Here is a 27,281-nt window from a genome sequence, read left to right on the forward strand (position 1 = left end):
CACTGTGAAATTCTTCTAGAAACTGTAGGAGATAGCTGGTGAAGATATACACTGTGTTCAGTAAAGAGGGCCTTCCCCATCTTGTGTCACCTTCCCTTCCCTCCAGCACCAAAGCAGTCCCCCGGCTCAGCAGTTTCCCAGTGACTCAGAACTCACCAAAGCTTTTTTCATGCCAAAGCTTTCTTCTGGCTGCCTGCGATTTGGCACAGCTCCACGTTTGATGATAAAATTTGTTTTCAATCCTTTGTAGCTGTGAAAAGACAGATTTTTCTTTTGAAAGGAGACATATGTTTTTTTTCTGTGGTAGCCTTTTGCTGGCATACACTGCTTCTCTGATTAATTTTGCAGCTCCTAGTTACTCTGTAAATACTGGCATGTCTGAACGTGTTCCGTGTGGCATTTCCTACAGTTGGAAAGAATGCAATTGACTGGGAAGATAAGCGATGAAATCACCTCTCTCTGTTATTTACACTTTGTATGCATGTGTGCCTCAGATTTTTACCAGAGCTGCTCTGATGTTTGTAAAAACAGCATAAGCTGGAAGTCACCCCCGCCAGCAGCAACTCCAACAGCGTGGTAGCAGCGACAGGCCTTGACTGCGCGAGCAACGCTGCGTGCATTCGGATCATATTATGCATTCATCCAAGCAACTTCACTGTTATGATTGCAGCTGCTGTGCCCGATATAAACATTATTCTGTTTCCTACTAAGAGGACAACAAGACAGGGACAATTCAGAGGATGTTCCAGCTCAGTGAGTGCCAGCTATTATTCTGCTTAGGGCTTCAACCACAACAAGCAAGGCAAACTTTTATCTGTTCTTGTCATTAATTGTGAACAGTGTTGTAAAATTTGGTAAGATTCCTTGCTTTTTGCCGTATCCTCTTTTTGTCATTTATGATTAAAGAGGTTATGTGTCCATTGCAAAAGAACAAATGAAACGGCACATTTACATGGCTCTCAATTACATTATATCCCTGAAGGAAAACTCTGTGGAGGTGATGCACAGGCAGCTGACAGAGTGATACAAGTACATGACAGCAAGTGTTCCCCGAACCGCACGTACCACTGCTTTGGCTTTCTGAAGACTCTTCCAAGCCAAGGCCACATCTGCAGAAGCAAGAGATGAAAGACTTGTTTTAGCATCTCTTCACATGTGTCTTCATTACAGACAGTTTCCCTCATGCCCAAGCCAGAAAAGATTACAGAGCTGGTGGCTGAAACACAAAACTGCTCCTGAAAAATTGTCTGAACTGCTTTTATATACGGCTTGTTTTCAGTGTGTGCTTAGTTCTGTAGAGCTAGTGCTCTTTGAGCTATCTTAGTGCTTATTCAGTAAAATCCTTGCTGAAATTAGCTGGTAGCTTTACATATATTTAAGAAAGACTGAGCTGAATTTCCAAGTTCGGTCCTGTTTAGTAGTAGTTACTTACAAAAAAAAAAAAACAACCAAACAGGATTACTTTTGAGAGGAAGAATGGCTTGTGTCTTTTTATAGAAGAAATAAAGCAACACATCAGATGGAGAGAAGCTCCCAGTGTGAACTTATTGTATACATTCAACAGTAACTGAGCCTTGATGGCTTCAGGCTGAGGAAGATTCATAGAGCGGGTTTCTGTTGGAAAGCAGCATGAAATGGGGAGGTTTAGTCTTGCTGTAAGAGCTACAAGCACAGTTACAAAACTGTCCAACACTCTCTAGACTTCAAAATATTTGCTCCATTGTGTCCGAAGTCATGCAATCCAGATTAAACTAAGTACTAAAGTCTTTCAATAAGCGATAAATCGTTGGTTTAAAATAAAATTATCCAAGTCTCTGCTATGACCGTACAGAGGAAAATGGAAGCTCAATACCTACGTACCAGATAGAGGGGCTGATTCTCCAGATGCAAAACTGTTATCCATTTTTCAGCTGTGCTAGCGCTGTTTACTTGATATCCGTATCTGGAATTACCATGCAAAAGGACTAGTCATTGCTGCCCTTCCAGAACAGCCTAGGTCATTTTTATGCCTATATATTTTTTTTCTCATCTATAATTGCTGATTGTCCATAAAGACCCTCACCATCCACATTTCTGTGGTTGTTTGCAAATGTTACCTGTTATCATTAATTGTCTCAGCCTTGTGAGGGAGCCTCGGGGAGGGACAGGGATATGAATTTACAGCTGGCAACTGTCCTGCTCTGGGTCAATACACCCTGAAGAGCTGCCCTGGGAGCTCAGGAGCCTAGTGCGCTCACTTGGGGCAAGGACTATATGATCAGAGAGTCGAGAAAGTCAGCTCCCACCCACATCCCCCTGTTATTGCCTGGTTAATGCTTACCTTTTGCAGCCTCATCCATGCATGGAAGAAAGTCTCCACTTAGGAGCTGTGCAAAAGCACCTAGAGAAGCGCTTTAGAGATGATCTGTAAGAGGGCTGCAGTCTTTCTACATGGGCTAATCCCAGAAGCCACTTCCAAAGGAAGGTATAAGAAAGGTCTCGGCACTGAACATCCCCTTTGCTGCTCCTTCTCTGGGCTAAGCCATCCGCAGGCACCAGCTCCCTGGCACCAGCTGGGAATGCAGAAGTTCCTCTGAGACAAGTGCCAGGTCAATCAATCCCTGCCCTGCCCATGAGCGCTGGGAGGTGCGGGAGGATGTCCAGAGAAGTCCCACCAGTCATCAACCGTCCCCACACCTTTGTTTGAGCCCCTCTGTGCAGGGCGACAGTAGTGACAGCACAGAGAGAGGCTGTTAGGAACAGAGGAGAAAGCAAACAGCAACAAGAGGAGCCTGAAGGTTGATCTCAGCTTGCAAACATGTGGCAAGGTGCCAGCAGCTCTCTTGACAAGCCCTTGTGTCCTTTCCAAGGCGTCTGGCATCCTGGCGATGACCGCTCCCAGGGCTGGATGGCTGCACAGGAGAGGGCAGGGCAGCAGAGGAGCAGGGTGACCAACCTGGGGCCCAGGTGGAAGCAGCTCTGCTGCTCTGGGATGGGGAGAGAATGTGGTGCCAGAGCAGGGGGAGAAACCAGACCCATCTGAGTCCTCATCACAGGGCAACTCTTGCCATCCCAGGGCACCTTCCTTCTGCAGGCTGATCCAGCTCTTAGCAGCACTCCCTGTCACACCTGAACCCTGGTCTCAAGAGAGCAGGGGGCTTAATTCTGAATATTGGCTTTTATTTAGGGAGAAATGACAAAAAGAGATTTGTGCTCTTTGTGATTATAGAGAAAAGCTTGAGAATATAAAGTAAGTGCATGCTAAAGTCTCAGATAAGCCTTTTCCACCTTTGTGGCTGCCACTTTTTTTAAGTGTCACAGTTTTTAAGTTTAAGTATTTGAAATGTGGCCGTAACCATTCTGGTTCTTCAGGTCTTGCTGTTCTCACCCTCCCAGTTTGGCTTAACCAGAGAGAACAGTTTGTTCAGCAAACGGCAGAGGGCAAGCTCAGCTCGCAGACAGGAGATGAAGCACTCGGTGCTGGGAGGCTCTGGGACCCCAGTTTCTCTCAGGACAACTCAGGAGAACGGCAATTGTCAAAGACAACCCGGAATGGGTAGCAGGGGAAAAACTCTTGCTATAGCAATGATTCACTTTCCTCTTCATTTTCATACTCGGACTTATCATTGAGCATCTTTCTGATGGGCTTCAATGGGCAGTGACCTCCTGGACTGAGGCCTGCCAGTGCGTTTCCTAAACCCTCCCAAGATTACGGCTGCAGATGGCTAAACATCCCTTGAGGCATGTCTCAGCTGGTGAACTTGCCTTCCGTTTGCATGCTGCCTGTGTGTTGCTTTGGGAGACTTGGTTTCTGCAGCTCCTTGCCCCAGAGTTACTCACAGCTAATTCCTGGACCTGTGGTTACAGCGAAAACTACTGCAATCAACGTATAATGGCCAAGACCAGGCTGACCATTCAATGCTGCTTCTCTTCCTTGGTTGGATGGTCCTTAGACATTGGTTTCCTGTGGAATTTTTCCATTTCTGAATTGTAAATGTGCTTCCCACAAATATCCTCTCATATATACTGAAATGCTGCAGGTCCCACGGCTGTATTTGCCGTTGGCTCAGATGTTCATGGAAGGCATGTGAATGTGATAAAGACATGGGATAAAATACTTTTCTTCTTACTCTACAGTGGTGGCCATCAATTACTACTGTCATGGGTTAAATTTCAGTAAGTACCCTGAGAAGAGGCTCTGTATCCTCTTCTAGGTCCCACCCCAGTGCAGGGCAGAGGTTTATATTCAATCTGGCTCTTTTTCTGGTTTATGTCCTCAATTATTTGTTCGTGCTTTATAATTCTACAGATTTGCTTTAAGCAGCAATGTCAGCATTGTAAGCGTTCGTTATTACTGGAAAGTACTCAGATGGTGAGGCAAGATACCAACACCACATCCTTTCATGTACATGGATCCCTGTGGTCTCTAGAGAAGTTCTCTTGAAGAAACAGACTCAGACTGCTAATCTAATAAATGTCGCTGCAGTCTGTGCTCAGATATCCCCAGCATTTCAGCTTTTCAAGTCTAACCAAACAAGGAATTCCTGAGCTGCAGACTAGAGTCACAAAGTTCCCATTTCAAGCTGTTCCAAGCCAACGTTTTGACCTGATTAGAGGTTTCAGTGCTAGGAATGCAGAGCTCGTCCAAGAGCAGAGCCACAGCTATTCAGGGTGCGCAAGTGATAAGAGCCCTAACTGCAGTCTTGGGGTTCATGGGCAGCCACCGTGCCAAGTCAACTGGTCCACTGAAGGGGGAGGAGAGAACAGAAATGGGAAAACTCAGGAGTGGGAGAGCAACTTTCAGTGAAGGTTTGGTAAGATGTGAAACTGCCTCAGTAACCAGGAAAGCCCAGGGCTGCTCCCAGGCTGCTGGGCTGGTGGAGGAGCCAAGCAGAGCGGGGATGCACGTGCTGTGACAGGCAGAGCTTTCGGCTGCGCGCAGGCGGCACTTCTCAAGTCCCTTGGGTCGGGCTGGCATCTATTTTGGCAGTGTTTTTTCTCAGCAAACTGTTGGAGCTGACGAGAGCCAGGAGAGTGACAGATTGCCAGCATGTTATGCTGCACATCTCGGAGTGTTAGACCACAAATCTGCTGAGAGATTAAGAGAAACCTATCAATGGGCCAAATCCCACTTCTGCGGTGAGTGAAGCTCCCAAGTCAGGGAGCCAAGTGTGAGCCGAGGCAGAGAGGAGTGAATCCATTAGGATTTGCATTTTAGATCTGCATGAGCAAAATGAGCCAGTGGTGTACGGTTCCGACCAGCTGACTCCACAGCCCCTGTCACATGGAACTAAGACGGAGTTAGGCCCCGTGTTTTCACTTGCATGGCATTTATGATGCATCCGCCTTCAACCACCGAATTTCCCCTGCAGCGGTACTCAGACTACCACCTACTTGTTTTAGCAAAATAGCCTACAGGCTATCGCATACCCAGCGGAGGTTTTACACAAGCCATTTCAGGGATTTGCAGGAAAGGATACTGCAAAGTTTCTTGCAGCTAAGAATCTACCAAGAGAGCTGCTGCTAACCCATTGCATGAGATTATCCCACGGAGAGCACGTTGTCCAGGCAGGAGCCCCTGCTTTTCCCAGCGAGCAGTTTCCGCTGCCGTTACACTTGCACGCACGACGATGAAGTGGGGCAAGCAGTGCCCAGCTCTGCCACACTGCCGCACTCTGAGCTTCAGCGTGGTTTTCTACTGCTTCTGCGACGCAAAGGCGAGTGGCCTTGGTAATTGCTCCACCCTGAACAAGGCTGTTTGGAGCCTGGAAGCCGGTCTGACATCGTTCAGGCTGCAGGCTCACCTCCCAGAGGCTTCAGTTTCCGCTGTTGTGCACTGTCACTGTTTAGGAAATGTTTAAACCAATAACCCACAACGCCTAGCAAAATTCAGGAAGTGCCTATGTGTGTGAACCAACACCAGAAATTTCTCCTCAGTCTCTGTGTTTTGAAACGGCCGCGTATCACACAACTATACTTTTGCACCCAGCAGATAAACTCTGAGGGTCTCATGAGCAATAATTTGCAGCTCTGGCAGACACACTCCTCTCTTTCTCTTGCTGGTTTGCTCTGTGTGCCTAGCTTTGCGACAGTGTTGTGAGTTCCCTCACTTTCGGGAAATATCTCCAGCTAAAAGGAAAGGAAACGGTCCTTGTTTGTTGGTTTTTTTTTTACAGTGCCTGACTAAGCAATTTACATTGGAAACCAACTTTCACAGCAATTCTCAGTTAGCAAACAATCAAAGCACAAACTTGGACGTCGATTGCAAGCTGGATGTGACATACATTTTCTAGTAAGCATATGGTGGGAAGAGGCAGTTGATTAAATAAAAAACTGTACTGCTCTGAAGTCTGACAGCCAAGGGCCCGATCCTGCACCCACTGAAATCTGCGACAAAGCATGAGCTGGAATTAAAAGGGACAAAGATAAAGACACTTAATAAATTGGGATTTGATTTGAACCTGCTAAGAGCATAGGGTTGACCTCTACATATTGCAGTCATTCTTGAGGATACTTATCATCTCCCAAATCAGCAGCAAAATAAGACTGAGATAAAGGGCTGCCCCATTAACGATGCTGTGTCACAGTTCCTGAGACAAGACACAAATTTCTTCCTGCACAGTTGATGTTGTGTGATAGCAACATTCATGTAAATCACTCCGAGATACACAGGGAGGAGTCTGACCCTGGCTGCAGAATTTTTGCTGGTACCACTGATCTTTTTTTTTTTTTTTTTTTAATCCTAGCAGCTCAGACTGTTTCCCAGGTTGTCAGGAATAGGCAGATACTTTTCCCAGGGTCTGTGCCATGCGTGCAGTGACTGAGTTGAACTGTTTGCTGCGCAGAGCACAGCCCAAATGCAGGTGGGATGCTACCGCGAGGCTGCCCCGAGCCTAGGGAGGGATTTGCTGCAATAAGGACATATACTTCCTTTGCAGTGATTACAGCCAGAAACACCAGGAAATATTAACCTGGTATTTTCCTATTAATGTCCAAAAATAACAAGAGTAATGTGTGTCAGGAAAGAACTAGACTTTCAGACTACCTGAATGTTATGCTGTATGCCAAGTGACGTCTGGGAAAGGGCAAGTGTTCTCTTTATGTTCTAAAATACATATACATCATCCAGTTATTGGGGGAAAGTGTATTAAGATAGGAAATAGCTATCTGTGGCCCATTTGGTTTTTTTTCCTGTCAAGAGGAGACTGTGTGAATGGAATCTGAAATGGAGAAGGAGGGGGCTGCCTGCGCGGTGCAGCTGAACGTGGGAGAGCGCAGGATTGCCATGGAAACCCGCTATCGTAAACGGGGCTCTCCAGCTGCAGCAGGGGATTTATAGCGCCGGGCTGGGACGAGGCAATTTAAATCAACGATCTGCAGGTAAAACGGCACATTTCCTTGCACATTGTCTCCGTGCACTGTAAAATGAAAAAGGAAGGGTAGGCGGGTGGGGAGAATTACAGGAATACAAAGTTACGAGGTGTCTTAAAGCCATCACCCGCAGAACCTGATGTGAAGATTCTTGTGGGTTTTGGTGGGGGCTGGACCAGGCACAGTGATACATGGAGTGGTACGAGACAAAACAACGTTGTTTCTGCAGTGCTGCCTTTATCACCATATGTTACCAAGACCTGAGTGGCAGTGCCACATAATCTTCTCCCAGATCAGACACCGCACACCTGCTCTCAGGTAAGGGCACTGGTTAAACCCAACTTACATGGAACCATCACGGGGCCAGTGTGGTCACCAGCTCCTACAGAACTGCATGTGCTTTTGTAACTTGCCTTGGTGTCACATCTAGTAATGAAGCTCAAAACCTCCTGACTTACCATGTGTCCTGGGCTTGGCGTGACTGGGTTTAAATATGCAATTTAGTACACACCTGGGTTTTGTGATGTTAAATATAAGAAGGAAAATTCCTTTTGAGCTGGGGAATACAGCATCCTTAGCAGCAAAGACTCAAAGCTCTGTACACTCTGTGAGTGTGTTTTACTATGTCCCACAGCTTTTTCTTTAAATGTTACTTTGTTCTGCTTCAATTTTTCAACAAAGCATCAGACAGCAACCAAGAATGGCAAGATTTCAGCCTCTTCCTTCAAGAAGAGCTTTATGTTCAAAATTCAAATAGTCCAACCAAAATGTGGTTCCACTTTCCTTTTGCATGTTTTCCTCTCTGTGGACCTTCAGTGGCTTTCCAAATCCCTCCTGCCACCTTTCAGTTCTTTACTTAGCAATTTGCAGGCCATCAATCTCAGACCTGCATCATTTGCAAATAACATAGTGAGAAGCTGACCTAATTTCCTAGGTAGAACCTCTTGGGCAGGCTAGTACATTGTGGTGTGTCCAGATGTGTGGAGACAGCTCATCTCTAATGCACAACATCTGTCTTGCATCAGAGCTGATCTGCTTAGTCCCAGTTGGGACTCCAGTACAGGCGACTACAAGAGGTTATGAGAGCAGAAGAGCTTTATATAGCCCACTTACTAGGAACAGTCCCTGGGGCCAATGACCCAGGCTCATTGACTCATAAATTCACCCGATTTCCCCTTGATTATATTTGTTTTACTGCTAAGTGCCAATCCAAAATATTGTCAATGGAGAAGCAGCGGGGTAAGCGAACACAACAGACTGTCTTCTGCCTTGTTATGCTCTGTCAAGTCAGGTTGCCCTCAGATTTGCCAGAGTTTCATTGCTGCTCTCTCCTGGGATGTTAGACAGCACAGTCATTTAACCCTCCATCATTTATGACTGTGACTGGAATTTGTTTGTCTGGGCTTTTTTTTTTTTTTTCGTCTCTTTGGATAATAGTGTAAAGCAGCAAAAATATTGCCTCATTATTGACAACATTAATCTATATGGAGCTAAGTGCAAAGGAAAATAGATACTAGCTGCATACCCATCTCCAATGGAAAATAAACATAGCATATGTTTGAAGGCTAAATTCTCCACTCATGTAAAGTGATGCAGCCCTGTGCCAGTAAACAGAGCTATCCCAGTTTATGTAAGTAGAGAAGCTGACCCTGGGGAATTTCTGTTTGCTTGCAGCAAAGTTGGTGGGCGTGCTGCCTCACTGAGAGAAAGAACAGAGCCTGGACACCTGGAAATGATGGTTATTTAGGGGCTGAGCCCCTGTGAGCGAGGAGCACCACCACTATGCAAGAATTTGGTAAGAAAACCTGGACTGGGCTAATTGTGCTGTCTGGTAGAAAGGTGATAAGTCTGTAGAGACCTAGATAAATGTGAGAGAAATGTGCTGTCCTGTGCATAGCCCGAACTGGAAGGGTTCCCAGTGCCCCTTTTGTGTTTCTATGACAACATCATTTAGCAGCTCTCCAGTGAAAGTCAAAAGCAGCAGCCAGGAGGTAGGCACAGTGTTCTGAGGAGCAAAGCCACCACCTTTATTCCCTTTGCTTCTCTGAGGAAAAGTGAGGGGATGGGATTGTAAACACAGACCAACACTGTGCTTTGCCACTCCCAAACCTTTCCCTCAGAATCAGGACTCTGTTCTTTTCCAAGAGGCCAACACAGCCTCCAGGCTGCAATCAACAGAGAACACAAATATTTGATCTCAATAGACAACTCGAGCAGACATTAATATTCATTTTGTCCCTGAGGCAATACAGGCTGTTAACCACATCGTGTGATCGATACTGCAGAACATGTTACACTAAAAATACCGCTGTCGTGTCCACCGTAATGTTGAGATTCGTCAACTCAGGAAAAATATAAAATATCAGTAGATAAAACTGATCAATGGGTAAAACAAGAGTGGTTTTACATCTAACAGAGCAGATTGTCTAATCAGAGTTCTGACATAACGCAGAGTAAAGACTCTCACTCAGTGAATGCTGCTTCAGACCCAGAGCTTGTGTTTGAACTGCAGCATATTTCAACACTGTTCCTCCAGATACCAACTAATGGAGGGTGCACTCAGTTCCTAACAAGTTAGTTGTTCCACTCTTTAATTAACTACATTTAAACAGTACATCTTCTTTCCAGTCTGAATTTGCCTAGCTGCAAGTTCAGGATGTGCCACTGTCTACTAGAGTAAAAAGCTTTCTATTCCCGTAAATTTTCTTGGCTATAAAGTTAACTGTCACCTAAGATTAAGTCACACCTTAAAATTCACTTGAGCAAGCTAAATGAATTGATGTGCTAATTTTGCCTGTAGCTGATGTTTACATTCTTCACTACAGCGTTGCTGTGTGGCCTTACACTCGGTTTGTACGATAGCCTTTTCACAGCCTCTTTATTTCAGCACTTCACCTAGTTCTTGTCATCAGAACTGTAAATGCAGTGATGTGTGTCTGCGCTGGAATGCGTGCTCCAACATGCCCCACCCTACCAGACAACCCAATCCCATCTCTCCCGTTAATTGCTACTGTTCTTCTCCATTTCATTTTTACACAAACTTTGCCAGTAATTTGCAGATCATTGATAAAAGCCTTGAATAACATTGTACCAAGAGTAAATCCTTTTGGACACACTAGAAATTCCTCCATCAGATAATTACTTTTAGATGCATCTTAGCAAATTTTCCATCCATTTAATATAGGCTACATTGATTTTGTTGAGTACTATTTTTAACAGGATGTCACGCAAGATTAAGTCAACTGCTTTGCAGAAGTCTAAGTCTATTATGTCAGCAGAATTACTTTTATTAACTGAATTTATAATCCCCTTAAAAGAAAGATTGCTTGCTTGATGAGTAGTTTTCTGGAGCCACGGACTGACATTCCACGGCCCCTTTGACTGTGTCCCATATTAGCGCGGCATCAGTATTGCACTAACGAGGCTAATGTTACTCGGGTCATCGCAGTCACTTTTCTAAGACATTTTATTTCACTATTAGTCTCTTTTCAGGCCTTTGAAACTTTCCCTGTGTTCTGTTATTTGCTCAAAAATCAGCATTAATGGTGCAGAGAGTGTGCTGTGTGCCAGTTATCAGTCCTAACATGAGAATTATTACTTTTAGAAAATGCTGCTTAATATTGCTATAATATTGTCCGAGTATTCTATCAGAATTATAAGAACAGACTTATCTTCAAGTGGAAGAAATGTAGAAAAAAAAATTGTATATCCTGCCGAAAACACGTAGCAGAGTTGAGCTGTGAATGGTGATATTTTTGCATTGCTGATGAAGAAATGGATGGGTTTAGAGCTGAGCCTGTGTGGTTAGGCTGCAGCTCTGGCTATAACCAGCGTGCTTCCTGTCACAAAGCGCTGGCTCGGGGACTGCGAGGGGCCACGCACCCCGGGGCTGCTGCAGGAGCCTCTGTCACCTTGCAGTGTGGCTGGTGACACAGAGTCACCTCACCAGCTCCTTCGGCTCCTTCCGTCTCCGATTCTCACTTGTGAGTTAGTTAAACAGAAATAAACCCTGTCAGTTACACGGCGAGTGTTTGGAAAGCACTTGCAGAAGCTTGGCTAAACAATGCAATTAAAGTGTCAATATTGGCAATCTGTTTTTAAAACAAAGCCAAACAGGCATGTTTGTAATTCATGTCATTACCAACAGTTACAATTCAAAAAGGAAATAAAGCCCCCTGCAAAGGTGAAAGTGGGTATTTTCCCCCTGGGCTTTCAAATATAACAAAAGATTACTTATTTCAGCAAATGCTAACAGGAGGTTTTCCCAGACTTCCAGCAGGAGAAACTAGGTTTTTGTCTGTTGACTATTTGAAGCTGAAGTTGGTTAAACAAACCCATTGCCATAATTGTAAATACAGCCGATCGATCGTGACTAGGAGCTCTGGGGTATCTGCCTGAGCAATAAAGCTTTGATAAAGTGCCTCCAAAAAAAGGAAAAGCTCCGTGTTACTGCCATGCAACTCTTCCAAGCTCAGAAAAAAGCCAGCACATTTCTGATGAACCACCAGAGAGGCTCCCATCACCCTCTCAGGATTTTGGTTGAAGTCCTAAGAAGACCTCTTGAAGCAGGCGCCTTGCAGGCTGTTAAATTCTCCTGCGGGAACAGCGAGAGCACGTGCCCCTGAGCTGTGCAAAATGACGGGAATTTGCCAAAAGATGAAAAGGAAGCAGAAATCCATGTGTTGCTCGAGCATGTCCAGCTTGCTGCAAACATCGCTGAGATGCCTGGGGGGACGTGTGAAAGGCGATTAACAACTCCAAGGCTGTTCACATCGCCCCCCCCTCCCCCGGCTGCTTATCCAATATCATCCATCTTAGACACCGCAGCCAGCTCCAGCTTTCCCTCCAGGCCCATTAGTCGGACTGGGTCTCAGGGAATTCATGGCCATGGCAAAGCCAAGCTGAAGCGCAGACCATACCAGTAGCCAGTTCTGATTCCAGGCCAGGAGGAAGATGAGCGCGTCTGCAGAGACCCAGAGCACCCTGCACGGGGTCAGAGCAGGACAGGGGCTGTGGTGCCAGGGCAGGCTGGGTGTCTCGCCCCAGCAAGCTGCATCCAGAGCGAGCGATGCCAGGGCAGGGGAGGGGGTGGCACGAGGGAGAGCGTTGCCACAACACGCATCAGTTGCCTGCAGGGTCCAAAAGCCTTCCCAGGCACTCTGTACAGTCATTCTGCTCTGAGGTGAAGATTTCAGCTGAAGAGGAGGTGCTGGCTTTTCAGATACAAGGCGTACAGGACATGAGCACAAGGAAGTTAAGGTAGTCTTCTCTGGCCTTGCCTAAAAAATCCCCATCTACCAGCAGGCCAATGCCAGGCCATGGGGTTTCATTGCATCAAACAAGCTACGAGGCTGAGCACAAGGGAATTTTAGGGGTCTCTCGCTATTTATTTCAAGAAGCATTTTAAGTCCAGCTTGAAAGCTAAAGGAAGCAGATGAGTTCTGCCTCTTTGTTTGCCTCTTCCAAGGCCAAGAGGAATAGTAATAGAAAGGAAATTCAGAGACATCAGAGACACAGGATGTATAAATATGTACAAAACTGGAAATGCCAAATCTTCAACCACTGCGTGCACCCAAACAGAAGGAATGTCACTTGTGAAAACTGTTAAGGTTGTGACGCATGTTTTTACGCTGTACCAGAAGAAAAGAGGGGTGGGCATGAGGGGCTTATCCTGGGGTGAGGAAAGCAAGCTAAGAGCACACTTGCTGTGTTACTGCCCAGGCTCTGGGAAGGGGATTGCATCCAGCTCTACTGCCCAGCAGGCATCTCACCCCCAGACCGCTGGCCAGCCGGGCAGCGTAGCTCTGGGTGTGAATGTGAGCCCCAGGGAGGGTCTCTCTGCTCAGCGGTTGTGGCTGTTTCAGGCATGCATGCACACCGCTAAATTATTCAGAGAAGCTCATTATTCAGAGCTTTTCCTGGATCTCTGTGCTCCAAGAGGTATTAAAAGAGGCAATCACAGTCAGCAAAGCAACTCCACTCTCAGATGATCCTCCTTATTTCAGGTGTGCATAATATTCCTGCCTCTGAGTCTCCATTACAGGTTATCTGGAGATTGTAAAAACCTTTTGTGCTTCTACTTTGGAGGGGAAATAATGGTTCCTCGCTGAGCTCCACCCTCTGAACAGAAGAGTTTTGTTGCCTTAGGACCAGATTCAGTGGAAAGAAGGATTGCAAAAGCCCTTGAAAACTGTAATTTCTTTCCAGGTCCTGAAAAATGCTGTGCAGCATAGCTGTTTTATTTAGACCTGTTAAATCTTCCAGATGCATGCAGGGCTCTGTTCCCCAAAGAAAGATATCGAACCTTCTTAATATGTTGTTTCAAATAGCAGGAATGGCTAAGCTCCGGCTGAAACCCATCCCTACCCCCTCATGAGTTTCCTGCATGGCTCTGGGCTGCTCTGAAGAGACTGTTGTTGCAACTCATGCCATTAGGTTTTATGAAACTCCCGAAGCCAAAGCAAACGTTCCTGGTTCAGACAGCCTGCGTGTGGCCCTGGTTTGCACACCAGCCTTCACACCCTCCAGGGCCATTGCTATTGTTCCCTTTTTCGTTAACAAGGCTAACTCCTCTCATACCCATTTTCATACTGGTTTCAGGCGTATTCAAACTGCTTTGCTCGCAGCTCAGGAACACATTTAAGATAGTCAGACATTAATTCTTATTCCTTCCCCGGGAGGGATAGGTATTTTGTTATCTCCAGTTTACAAACTAGTGTATGGCAGCACCAGCGGTGATGTTTCACAAGAAAGCAGTCCTGGCCAAGGCTACACATCATCCCCTCCCTTCCAGTCCTGTGTTCTTGGTGTTCTGCCTCCATCTGTGCAGACACTTGCCCAATGAACTGGGGAAGAAATGGTTTTAGCTGAAAAATACCCACTGTGTCTGCATGTGCAGAGCATTTGCTAGATTACTTTTCGCTTGGATCAGTTCTCTGGTTCAGTTCAGTATGTGGCTGCATGAACACTTGTGCTGGACCAGTGCTCAGGAGCCATGGGGATGGAAGCTTTACTGGGTTGGCTGTTTACTGATCTGATCCAGGTTTGAAAGGTTAAATGAGCTGCCCAGTGGTACAGCCTTGCTCAGTGACCAAGGCGAGCAGAGGTGATGTGAATAAAAATCTGTGTTTGGAACAAGAAAACTCACTTGTTCGTTATCTCAAGGTCTTTTGACATCTCCAGACTTTTTTGCTGTATATTAAAAGTTAAAATATAAACAGCCACACAACACATGCATATTAGAGCTTTTCTGGAAAGAAAGAACACGTGCACCAGCCTGATTTATCCTGTCTCTACAGGTTTTTTTTCTCTTCGGTTTTCACCTTTACCATAGAACTGCTTTTGACAGCTGCTGTTGTTTGCTTAATTATTCACCTCTACTCACTCTAAACTACTATCGTTGGTTTTAAAGGAATTCTGCTTATTATAAATTTGCATTTATCCCCCTTCTCTACACTTCCTGCAACTCGAGCTCACATTTAGAAGCCTGCACACTAAAGGAAGTTACATCCTCTGGCATACTTTAACACTAAAAAGGTGCAAACTTCCTCAAAAATATGTTTTTCTACATCTAAATTCACAGCTGTAAAACCATAGCTGTAAAAAGACAAAGTTTCCTGAATTTCACTGTGTGATTTTTTTTTTTAGGCTGGTTTAAACTAGTACTGTTCTGTGTGCAGACTAAGATCATCAAACTGCTAAAACATGAAGGAAGTGGGTAGGGAAATTACTACTTTCCCCACTGTTAGGTTTCTCTGCCCTGACAGAGAGCAGATCATTTATAGCATCTCTGGCCTGCTCGAGTCCAACAGATAGCAGCCAACTTCTAGCCTTGCTAATAGTTTCATGAGCTTTTTGCAAGTACTGCTGCTAAAAGCCTGCTTTCCTGGATTTTTCTTATGTTGTGGGACTCTTGGTTAAGTGTGAACTCTAAAACAAGCCCTGTTCTGCTACCTGCCTACTAACATCTTCAGCCACATAAGAACATTGGAGCTATTGTTACCTCCTTCTCTTTGCTAGAACAATAATAGATCTTATTTATCCTACTATTTTCAAGACCCTCTACCTTACAAAAATATTGTCCTTCTTCCAAACTTGCTGAGAGTTAGGATTTAAATAAGTCAGTGCAGAAGGGGCAGAAATTGGATGCACCTGTCTATAGACAAGGATCACTTGTGCCTTCTTTCACACCAAAAAAAAAAAAAAAAAAAAAAAAAAGCACAAGAAAAAATATTCACTTCTACATCCACAGAAACAGAGATCATAGCTTGCTCTTCCTTGCAGGCTACCTTTGAAGGAATTTAGAAAATGGCATCCTTTTTCCAGTATGCTGAACAATAGCAAGGTGCTTTCAGAACTTGCCAGTTTGAAAAAAAAGCCAGTGCAAGGTGGTGGTGTTTAATTGCAGCTGTTGCCAGTAAGAGTTGACGATTACAGTGCCAGTTCAGCAGCGATTTCAGCTGGGCTCTGTCAGCTTCGGGAATCTGCATTACAGTGCTCTTCTTGCACATAAACCCCAGCAGAGGCCACCAGTAACCCATTTCATGAGCTGTGGGAAAGCTTCTGTGCTGATTAAGAGAGATCTTTGTGTTTCGAAGGGAGTGCCTGACTCCTTAGTGTGTCTGGATGATGCAGACATCAAGGCAGTGGAGGGATGTTCCTATGTCCTAGCAATCCTTAAATGAAATCAGAATTTGCTGGTATCACAGCTCTGCGTTACTGGCTCACTGCCTTCCCCTCAGCTTTCCGTGTCTTGCTGCTTTCATGGTTGTCTCTTACAAGTGGTGGGAATTGTGACAATACTTAGAGCTCTTTCATATTGAGTTGTGATAGCTTTGGATATCTTTTTTTTAAGAGAAATATGAAAACCTGCTCAGGAAGTTTTAAGGATCCTGTGATCCTATTGCTTAGCATTGTGATTCTGCCTGTGTTTGTCAGTGAAGACACAGAAACATTCGGTAACTAGAAAGAACAAGACGATGCAGGTAATTTGATGTCTTGCTCTTTACTGGGAATTGGTGGTGCCTTAAGATTGCAGACACAGAAAGCTGTTGGAGGTGCAGAGGTATGTAATGTCTGACTTGCTAAAATGAGCCCTGCGTCACCTTTGATGAACTCCAGCCCAGCTATTTTGTATCCTCTTTTTTTTTTGCTGCTGTCTGCTGCAGCCCTTTTCATGTTTAAAGATTACCACTCCACTTCCTCTTGATCTTATCTGAACTGAACAAATCAATTCCTCTTACCTTTTTCTCGTATGTCACACTTGTCACATTCATCTGGAGTCTTTCTAATTGCTCCACATCCTTCCCAACACATGACACAATGTGGACTCAGCTCACCAGATGAATTAGTGGCATTTTGAAAGTACTGGGGTTTCTTTTTCTCTGTCCTCTTGTAATTTGCCTGTTTCATTGCAACTGAGCAATGGATCTGAGTTGTGGCTTAGGTCCAAGTACTTTCAGTGAGCTTCTTGGCATGAATATGTTGGGTTAACCAAACCCAACCCACAGCAAAGCAATTGAATTATTTCGTCTAATGAACTCAAATCTATTGTGACCTGTTTGCCACTTCTACAAGAAGAAAAAGAAGCAGAGTTTGTCAGATGATAAATTATCCACTGCAAATTCATGAATTTTAAGGCCAAAGGGGACCATTATGCCCATCTTAGTCTGACCTCCTGCATAACCCAGGCTGTGGAATTTGACCCAGCGATTCCTGGGTCATTAACGTGTGGGTGACCCGTTTGCCCAGAGCTCTGCGGAATACCAGATATCTGGCTGGAGCCCAAACTGGAAGCTGGCCTCCACCCTCCTTTCTTTTGCTCCCCTTTCCAGCATTGTTTCTCCAAAGGGCAGTTAGTAATGCCAACCCAGCGCTGTGGGCCTGGTGCAGCAAAGCACCCTCTGTCTCCTGTGGCTGAGGAAGGGCTGTAGCCAGCGGCAACAGCAGCTGGTTTTCATCTTTTGCACTGGTATTTTTGACTTGAAGAGGGCTTGAGGGGGGGAGGCATGGTCAAACACACCCCCTGGCAATATCAGAATCTCCTGGGGCTGAATAGTTACTCATCTCCATGCACTTGTGAACAGCTGCTTGCACAAGGATGCTTGTTGCTCTCGGTGAAACCACAAACTTGGGTAAAAACTGGCTGGTTTGAGGGACAGTATCCCAGCCTGGCCCATGGGTTTGCCCGCAGTCCCTCCCTTCTGTAGCTGGTTGCTCAGGAGTGCACAAGGGTTCCTTTTTTGGGTGGTGTGACATGTACCCAGGACACCAGCCACCTCCCTGGGAGAGGAGGCAGCTCTCAGCAGGATGGTTTCAGCTTTCTCTGCTGTGATTTATCTACAGAGCTGAGACCATTCCTAAGCTCAGACACAGATGCAGGTTTGTTTATGTGGTTTTGTTTGGGATTTAAATGCCCAGTCAACTAGCTCTGGGGAAAGAGGCTTCTGCAGTTTGCTAGCAGGGTGTTATCGATGATGGTTTTTCCCAAGCAGGATCTCTGCTTGCTCTTGAGAGGGGCTTTTGTGTGGTCCCCAGGGGTGAACGGTCCAGTAAGCAGCGCATGGCTCAGGATTCCCTTTGACCACAGAGTTCTTGTGTCTGCAGAACAAGCTGCTAGAACCCACTGAAAGCCACCATTTATACCTGTGCTTCCTTGGGATGTCTGTAATGATAATGATGTTTAATTTGGTGTTGCTGGATTAGTTAATGGCACTAATTTACAGACAAGCTTCTTATAACCAGCTCACTAACTTTTACAGGAGCATCTCAAGCCCTGGAAAAAAAAAAAGAGGGATGCAGAGTTTGGAGATGACCTGCATCCACCTTGAGACATTTGGTTGACAGTAAATAGCCAAGGCCCCAAGGCTGAAGAGGACAGTTACCACAGAAAGCAAGCTGCTGCGGGCTGGAGGGAAACTTAGAATCATAGAAACATTGACTGGTTTGGGTGGGAAGGGACCTTCAAAGCCCACCCAGTCCAACCCCCTGCCAGGAGCAGGGACATCTCCAACCAGATCAGGTTGCTCAGAGCCCCGGCCAACCTGGCCTGGGACGTTTCCAGGGATGGGGCATCCACCGCCTCTCTGGGCAACCTGGGCCAGTGCTCCACCACCCTCGGTGTAAAAAATATCTTCTTTATGTCTAATCTAAATCTCCCCTCCTTCTATTTTAAAACCATTAACCCTTGTCCCATAACAGCTTCTCTTTTCGTGGTGAATCCCTCACTGCCAGGCGTTGCTCTGCGCTAAATCCGCCCATGTAGCCGTGCGGGGAGGGGAGGGCCGAGGGCGCGGGGTAAGGCAGCCGCAGCTGCGCCAGGTCCCGCAGCGCCCTTAGTGCCTCCAGCTGTGGGCATTGACTTTTTAGGACAAAAGGGCTCAGGCCAAGCAAAACCGGAGGCTTCTTATCGCGAAACCGAGTGGCTCCCCACGGCGTGGGTCAGAACTCGGTACTGCCGTGCCGCTGCCTGTGCCCGGGGCTGCCGTGGCTCCGTCCTTCCCGGCTGCGGTGGCGCTGCGAGGTGATGTTAAATAGAGGGGACACGCGTGACCCCTGGTCCACGCCTGCACCGTGCCTGGGGGGGTGGTGGTGCCCTCGCTGAGTGCTCGGCCCCGCTCCCCCAGCCCAGTCACAGCGCGGGCGGGCGGGATGCGGGGCCGGGCGGAGGAGGAGGAGGAGGAAGGGCCGCTGCCCGCCGCGGGGCTGACATCAGCCGGAGGAGGGGCCTGCCCGCGAGTTTCTTTGCTGGGTGCATCACTTCCCGCCGCTGCCATACTCCGCTGCCCGGTACTGGGCTGCAGCCGCCCCTGCCTCCGCCGCGGCGGGCGGCTCGGCGGGGCCGGGGCCGGTGCCCATGGCCAGCCCGCCCGGCGGGGCCAGCCCGCACGCCCGCCGGCCCCACTCGAGGTGAGCGTGGGGTGGGAGCTGCGGGTGCTCGGGGCGTGGGGGGGAGCGCTGGTCCTCGGGCTGTGAGGAGCTGTTGCGCGGCTGGGCGCGGAGGGAGAGACTCGGGGGCCGGGGCGCGGTGTTCCCTCCGTGGGGCGATTCGTGCCGTGGGCGCTGGGGGGGAACCGGGGCTGTCCGCGGCGCGCTCGGCTCCCGCTGTTGAGGCTGATGCCGAGACCCGGCGGGAGCCGGGCGTTCGCGTGGGAGGCTCTGCATGGCACTGCAGAGGACTTTAAAGCCTCGCCTTTGAAACTGGCCGCTACGGAAATTCACACAAGGCTGGGGAAAAAAAAAAAAAAGCAAAGAGCTTCAGGCTTTCTGGTGTTCATGAAAATACCATATCTTGCGTATTCTTTTCATTTAGATTAAAAAAAAATTAAAAAGTCTGAACGGGAGTCAATTTGAGGCCTGACAGCATTGCTTGGAGAGGTGTTGTTTATGCTGTTTATTCTCACCCTGTTTTATTTCTCCTCTAGCACTCAGAAGCGGAGGTAATGCGGTATCTGGACTAGAAGGCAAAAAAAAAAATGCTTGAAGTATATGCATTATCATAGCTTTGCATCAATTCTCTTTGCATGCTTTGCAATAATTAGCGCTGCAGCTAGTGGGTTGTCTAGGTTTAATGAGTATTGGTTCATCAAGACAGCAGGTGTTTCTCAGTTTTGTTGTATTGTGTAGCAACTCCTGGGAGAATGGAAAGAGTTAAAACCATTGGACTGACTGTCCTGGTGGAGGCAGAGCTGCAGAGAAAGACACAGTCTTTTAATCAGACTGGATCTTTTTCTTTCTCTTTTTTTTTTTCTTGAAAACTTTCTGAGGAATAGACTTTGGTCAAACTGGAGTTTCTTTACTTTGCCTTTGTAGTAGTGTAGAAACTTTTAGCGTGAAGTGAATGACTCTCAACTCCATTGAGTAGGCCTGTCTGGGGTGGCAGGTGGAACCTCAGGTGGCTGTTTGGGTGGTAAAGCCGTAATGACTGGTATGAGAGTCTTCCCCAGTGTCTTTTCTTGCCTGGGAGCAGTAACTCAGGTGTAAGAACTGCAGAAGGTGCCTGTGCAGGCAGGGAATGCCAGACCCTGTATCTTGGGTTGCTGGGGAAGGTAAATTCCTGCTAGGAAGAGGGATAGGGTGGAAGGAAGCATGCCACAAAGCAATGAAAGTGTTTGTTCATTTTACTACATCTCTTGGTATTTCCCTAAATTCAGCCCACCCTAAACAAAGGCATCTGTGCTGCTGTTGTGCTCGCAGCAGACAAGCTGTGTGCTGACTGAGCCAAACTCTTCTGTTAACAGAGACTGAAGTTGGGAGTATGTCTGCAGCAATAATAAATACACCGTATGCCTTTCTGTAGAGGAGAGCCTGCGTGGCTCTCTGTCAGCTCTCGCTAACCTTTCTGATGCCATTGATTTCACTGCTGTTGCTACAGCAGAAGTGTCAGTCTCGAGGGGCAGACTTGTGGGAAGCACAGGGCTTTGGAAGCAGTTGAGCAGTCGTGGCTCCAGGGCTGGCGTGTCTGCGGTGGCCAGCTCCTGGTTTGGAACGTCGGATTTCTGGCGGGGCTTGTTGGAAATGTCGAGCTCTGTGATAGGGCTCCGCAAACTTGAGTTGAGCAAGTATTGCAGGAGCCCGAGCTAATGCTTTACCTTCCACGGGGTTTTGATCTGGTGTTGGTTTAAGTGCATCTGGTCGAGCTGTGTGTAACCTCTGAGGACTTCTGTTGGACAGAATCCAGGCTGTGGGAGCTGTGAAATACCTGCTTGCAGCAGGTGCCCTTCTCTTCGCTGCTGCTGCAGGTACCAGTCTCAGCTTTTAGAGCTGGCTGGCTGAGCTTGAATGCATAGGAAGCGCCAAGCCCACCAAATGATTCCCCTGGAGCATGGTTCCTGAGCGCGTTTGTGTCAAGCTTGTGCTGGAGACAGGTCTGCTGGAGTCCAGAGAGCTCTCCTGGATTTGGCCCTTTGCTTTTAAAAGGCTCCTGTGGAGATTTCAGAGTCTGGGAGTGAGGTATGGGCATGTTCTGGAGAAACCGTTGCTGTACTGCATTGACATCATGGAGGCATTATTGATCCTGCACAAAAAGATCGTTAGATAATGCTGCAGTCCGACCAGAAATGTATAAATCTGACAGGAAAACCGAGATAAAAGTGCATATTGTTCGTCCCTTTCCCTTCCCTTGCTCTGTGCTCTCTCTCAGTGCTTCATATTTTCAGTAGAGCTGTTGGCTTTTGTAATGTTTACTAACTTCTCTTGATTGTGTCATAAACAGTCTCCATCTCGCTCATTAATGTCGCTACAGTGGGAACCTGACCTGAATGTGTGTCGGGCAATTAGAGCGCTCTGAGCGCTGCAGGTCTTTAGAGCAGGCAACTTTCCCCTATTCTGATGGGAAAACAGAGGTGGAAGAATTGTTGGCCTTCTGACACGGAAGGCAGCAAGAGAGGGTGTAACTTGGCATGGGGATTAAGGCAGAATAAACTGGTGTTTGTAAAGCAAATTGGGAAAAAGTCCAAATTGGGGTGGACCTCCCTCTGGAATGGTTCCTGTTCATATGGACATAAAATACCCAAGGGATCACAGCACCATGAAATATTCTGGTCACGTTCCGGCTGCTAGTCCCTGTAAAGTAAACTTTCCAGACTCTGTAAGTGTGGACTTGACATAATGCTAAAAGCAGTGTTGCCTTTTTTTCGTTCAAAAGAAAAAAAGAAGTTACATATTGGTTTCTTTTAAGATACATTTATTTTCTTTCTAAGAGGTGGTATTTAATTGTACCTGCCTCAGAGGTGACAGCACTGCCCACAGTGCTAGTCTTGGTGTTAGGAATTGTACAGAATATTCAAGTGAATAAGCCTTCTAGTGATAACTACTGGCTCTGTGTTGACTTGGGCTGGGTTTGAGCAGCAGTGTGGTGACAAAGAGCTTTGTGCCTTGCTACGAATCCTCTGAGCCTGAGGATTGGAGAGCCATTGGCTCACAAGAGGATGGCAGAGGAAGAGGGTGGTTAGCTTGCTCTGTGGAATGGGAAGGGGCTTAGGAACTAGGACAACTTGTTCTGGTGTTCCAAATTGCCACAGATGTCCTCTTCTTCTCTCCAGGTAAGGATTTTCCTGCTGAAAATGACAGTGTCGAGTGGTGTGACTGAAGGCGGTCTGTCCTGGATGGACAAGTTTGCAAAAACTTGAGATTGCTGCTGTTTTGGAGGTTTCTAAAATATTTCAATTTTTCTTTCATAGGCCTATGCAGTCAGCTTCCATTAGGCAGAACGATGTGAAAAACAGGACAAACATTTCTAAAATAGCTGTGCTGCATAATAGGTGGCCTGCGCAAAAATTATACGATAGCTTAGCGTGCAGTATTGGTTTTGTTGACATCTGGTTTGGGACATTTTGAACAACTCGCTTGTAGTTTCTGCATTTGTGAGTGATGTGGTCATCCCAACGTGGAGCCAAGCAGAACATTTAGTCTCTACTGCAGCAGGGAGAGGAACCCATGCTGGTCAGGCCTCAGACTGGGAATCAGCGCCTGGCTTTGAAGGTTTCCCCAGGACCTCGGGCGTCCTTTTAGATTCTTGTGTTTCACCTTGCGGGATGTGGGGAGGGAGGCTCCCTTTCTCTTCTCCCTTTGGTCTCTGATGCTAAATGCGTAGGGGATGTGCCTGGTACCTGTACGGTGCCTAGCACAACGTGATCTTCCTCTTACTTCTGACCTCTAGGTGCTGCTGCAATGCAAACAATTGTTGTCTTCAGGGCGTTAATTTGACTTCTACGTGCACACACGTGTAAATCAAGTAGAAGTGACACACTGCTTTCTCCCTGTGCTGGCAGACACTTCACTGACTCGAGCTATGCCAGACCTTCTGCTTGTTGTGCCTCATGCTCCTGGGGCAAGAGCTGTCCCTTTCGATTCTTTATCCCAAAATACTTCCCATGGCACAAGGCATTTCTGCCAAGCAGACTAGAAAGAGTACTTTGTGCATTGGCCACATGTTTGTGGGATATGCGGTGTTTGCTACTGTGTCAGCTGAAGTCAAATAAGCTTATGTGACTCAGGAGTGTGGCCTGAGGGTGCCCCTTGAAGCCAGTTCCCTGTGAGATGGATGTCACCCCAGGGCCTATCTGCGTGGGGAGCTGGGTCTGGAAGCAACACAGCCTTTGACCCTTCCTGGCTGGGATGCTGTCGGTGAAGCACAAGCGAGCTGTGCTACCCAGTGCTCAGTGACTGAGGTGCCTTTTGCTAGCTGTTGCGTTAGTCATCAGGTGCATCCCTCCTAGGCAACCACCTGGAAGAGCTCATGGCTCACAAGGGGGAAAGGACTCCCTCTGGAGAGGGTTCCTGTGACCAGGAGATTGGTGGGGGCCAGGCTGGGGCTGTCTTAAGGACAGAGAAAGTCCTGGGGGTTTGTGTCAGAGCTCTGGCTGGTGTCTGCAGCATGACTTATGCCATGTGAAAATCTTGTGTGTAATTAATTTATCTTTTCCTGGTGAGTGTCACTAATCAAGGATCTGCTACACTTTATTTTCAAAGTAAGCTAGGGGAGCAGTGCCTATTACACCAAAGGATGGAAACTCTTTATGAAGGCTGAGACATTAATTTGTTATAGAAGAGTGATTTTGAAATTCCTTTGTGGCCATTCCTCTCTTCAGCTAAATGCAGCTGAGCCATGACTGCTCTGGTGATGATGGTGGAGACTTGGGAGGTGATGGGAGACTAGAAACACCTGGGTGAAGGAGGCAGGAGTGGGCTGCATAGCTCAGCTGGCATTCCCCTGCTCCAGTTCAGTGATGAGAGCGTCCCAGGCATTGGATTTATTCCTGATACGTTACAAAAACCAGAGGGGAAAGCTTTTCCTTGGTGTGTGCCTTGAGAACGAGCAAAATCACAGCCAGTGGCAGCCAGCAAGGCTTAAAACTGGATGTGTTGGTAAAAGGCTGGAGAATCTGTTTCTTTCCCCACGGACTGAGACCTGCAGGCTTGTAGGGAAACATCTGCAGTATGCTGTGCAGATAGGAAGGGATTTTTGTGGACTGGGGCTAATAGAGTGACTTTGTTTTTTAAACAAAGCTCATCAGGATGGAAGATCCTGCCTGGATTCAAACCAGTACAGTGTGTGTGGGTTCCCATGAGAGCAAGAGGTCTCCAACCCTGAAGGCTGACTGTGCTGGGGGGTGACATGCCCACTCCTGTAGGAGATGGCCACTGTGCTTGGGACATTGCTGGTGCTTTCGGCTGGAGGTGTGTTTGAAGCCAGTGAGGACAGAGGAAAGGAGATGGCAGGACCCCCCTGCTGCCGCCTGCCCAGCCCTCCTCATCCTGCCTGAGGTGGATCTGGGGTGACTCTGGCTTTGTCCTGGGTCCCTTGCACAACCGGTGACCTCTGGCTCCCTGCATCCCTGCTGTGTTCCCAGGGCACAACTTTGTCACTGCGCTGTAACCGTAAGTTTGTGCTCTCCCTAGAGCCAATACTGGTATGTCTCCAGCCTCATCTCCCTGTACTCTCGTGTTCCACCCTGCTTTCTGCTCTGTGTTGTCCTGCTTCCTCTCCAACAACTCAGACCTTCTGTCACCAGAGAATATAAACTGCATTTTTTCGTGCTAGTGTGGTTGTTTTTTTGCTGTCTTGTGTTTTTGCACTTTAGGTGATGTCCAAACTTGCATTCAGCCTCGCTTGAAGAACAGATTTGAACTCTGTCAGGTCTTGTGCTGCAAGGAGCCCTCAGCAGCAAGTTTCCTGAAGTGGAAGGATGTATTTTATTTAATTCTTCATGCTGTTCTGCTTTAAGAGCAACTTTATCTCCAAATTGCTGCTCAAGTATACCTAGTTTTGCCCCACTCGCCTCAGTCCTGCTCTGTGTATCGCTTTGATCAGCCAGCCCAGCTTCCAGAATTCCAAGCCGCTTCCCTGTTATAAAAAAACATGCCAACCAAAGCCACGAAATAAAAACCCCTTCTGCGTCTGGGCATGTGGGCTGCGTAGCCTGACCGCAAAGTGAGGCTGTTAAATTCTGGGCCTGGGCTATTTATATTGTCAGTGGGAAAGCTTTCCATTGACTGAGCTGCTCCCGCCCTAAACATACTTTCTAATTAAATGCTATTTGACAGATCTGACTTTCTAAATGGTTTAGATTTAACTGGTATATTTTTGATTAGATTTAAATGGGACATTTTTTTTCCCCCCACTGAAAGCTGGAGAAAGTAGGAGTAATTTTGTAGGAAGGCCACTTGCATTCAGTCAGGTCTATCTGTTGTCTAATACAGTAAGCTGATAGAGTGTGAAAAACAAACCAACACTTTCCAGCCAGAAAAACAGCCCACATCCAGAAAGGAACAGTCCCACCAGTGCTCGGTGAGGAGAAGGGGAAAGGGGCACCAGCTGCCTGTGCTGGGAGTGCAGCAGCTCTCTAAACAATGCCCAGCACTGTTACACAACTGTGAGGGAAGGAAATGAAAATTTATCATTACTGTGCAGTTTCAAGGGCAACATTAAATGAGCAATTTACAGCACAACCCTGTACTTAACTGACCTACAGGATAAAATGACAGGGCTGGTAAGGGCAATAGCCATGGCCTCTGCTCCCACCAGGAGTGGAGCAAATCCAGGCTCTTCTTGGAACTGAATCTGAGGCATTGGGCTGAGAGCTCTCAGAATGGGTAGCCAAAACTCAAGCCATGTACTGGCCTGACTGATCCCTGGCCCATGGAAGCCTGGGAAAGGGGGAGCAAGCATGTGCTGAAGCATCACGTTGATACCTGATTGCTCTTCCTTATTTCAGTGGAAGCAATAAAAAGACCCCTCTGGAAGGCCCTAGGTATTGAAGCAGCAACGCAAACCCTGGATGAATTACTTGGAAGACAGTGCTACTATCTGATCACTACCTTCAGGGTAGAAATAATAGCTTTAAAAAATCTTCTGCTATTCCCAGTTATCTTTCAGCAGGAGGATTTTGCCCAAGGATGACAGGCACTGGAACCAGAGGCCTTTCCTTTCTGACTCTGAGATTAGAAATGATATAGCTAAAGCAGCTTCATCTTCTGCTGTGAGCCAGTAGCTCTGTGCAGCTGCTAAACCTGAAGGAATTTTGAATGAAGGATATTGGGTTGTCTTGTCTTCATGCTTTTCTGTTACCCTTTGCATTTCCACCCTCTGGAGCAGCTGCAGGGACTCTTCTCTGGGCGTTTGATGCTAATGCATCTTTCCTCCAGATGCTGCAGGAGAAAGATTAAGAAAATGGATTTAAAATGAGGAGAACACCTCTGTTATAACATAACTCTGTGTAGAAGCCATTTCAAGGGAGCCCTGGCTCCACCTGAGAGCAGATGTTTTGTCTTGGAAGCTGCTTTTAAAAATGTATGGATAAAAGTTAGTGCTGTCAGTTGATACATGCAGTTTGCTCTCTGAGCTGGAGAAAATGATGGCTGTATGATGCTCCTGGGAAGCAGCTTTGAAGATGTGCTGCATGACAGGGCTCCTTTCCTGCCCTGGGGATCCAGCTCCCTTTCCCTCCCACGCTCTGGCTGCCAGGGAGCAGACTGAGATGGCTCGTGTGAAAGCAAAGCATCGCCCCTCAGAGCCCCTTTCCTGGATGCTGTGCAGGGCTCTCTGCAGACGCCAGTCCGGCTCCTGATCTGCGATGAGACCTGGGGCAAGTTATTTCATGTGCTTGCCTACCCCATCTAGTCTGTCGAGGGATGACTTTGCAGTGGGTTTTTGGCAGACTCGGCACAGTGGGATCAGCTTTGCCATGGGGCTTGCAAGTATTGTGGCAACACAAATAATGAATAGTTAATGAGTTCGTGAGGGGAAGCTCTAGCACGTTGCTGGGACACACAGGCGATCCGTGTGGAGTTTCTCTGTGTCTTGATTAAAAACCCCGCGCATATTTACAGGTAGAATGGAGGGGTTTGCTGTACCAAATGGCTTTGCTAGGTCCTATGTTTCCATGACTTTATTGATGCCTCTATGATTTTGCAGCCGGCTGGGCTGTATT

At 47.1% G+C, this 27,281-nt stretch overlaps 2 protein-coding genes across 4 annotated transcripts in view; one reads left to right on the plus strand and one right to left on the minus strand.

Moving 5' to 3' along the window:
* The window catches only part of CCDC187 (coiled-coil domain containing 187), a 41,944-nt gene extending 39,331 nt beyond the window's left edge, over positions 1-2,613 (minus strand). The window contains exons 1-4 of the mRNA XM_086764151.1: positions 2,321-2,613; positions 1,861-1,942; positions 1,066-1,109; positions 157-250 (exon numbers count right to left, since the gene is read on the minus strand). Coding sequence (XP_086620277.1) covers positions 157-250; positions 1,066-1,109; positions 1,861-1,903 — 181 coding nt within the window. The 5' untranslated portion in view covers positions 1,904-1,942; positions 2,321-2,613. The remainder of the gene's footprint in view (positions 1-156; positions 251-1,065; positions 1,110-1,860; positions 1,943-2,320) is intronic.
* A 6,408-nt stretch (positions 2,614-9,021) lies between these two features.
* The window catches only part of GPSM1 (G protein signaling modulator 1), an 88,171-nt gene continuing 69,911 nt past the window's right edge, over positions 9,022-27,281 (plus strand). The window contains exon 1 of one of the 3 annotated variants that reach the window (XM_086763872.1): positions 9,022-9,145. Coding sequence is in view for 2 of the 3 variants with exons in the window: in XM_086763874.1 (XP_086620000.1) it covers positions 19,205-19,257 (53 nt within the window). In the remaining variant the exon portion in view is untranslated. Of the gene's footprint in view, positions 9,146-19,102; positions 19,258-27,281 lie in introns of those variants that run through there. The other 2 variants (XM_086763874.1, XM_086763873.1) reach the window with 2 other exon arrangements.

Source organism: Chlamydotis macqueenii, chromosome 20, assembly GCF_036417535.1.
Source record: "Chlamydotis macqueenii isolate bChlMac1 chromosome 20, bChlMac1.mat, whole genome shotgun sequence".
In the NCBI taxonomy this organism is placed as follows: domain Eukaryota; kingdom Metazoa; phylum Chordata; class Aves; order Otidiformes; family Otididae; genus Chlamydotis; species Chlamydotis macqueenii.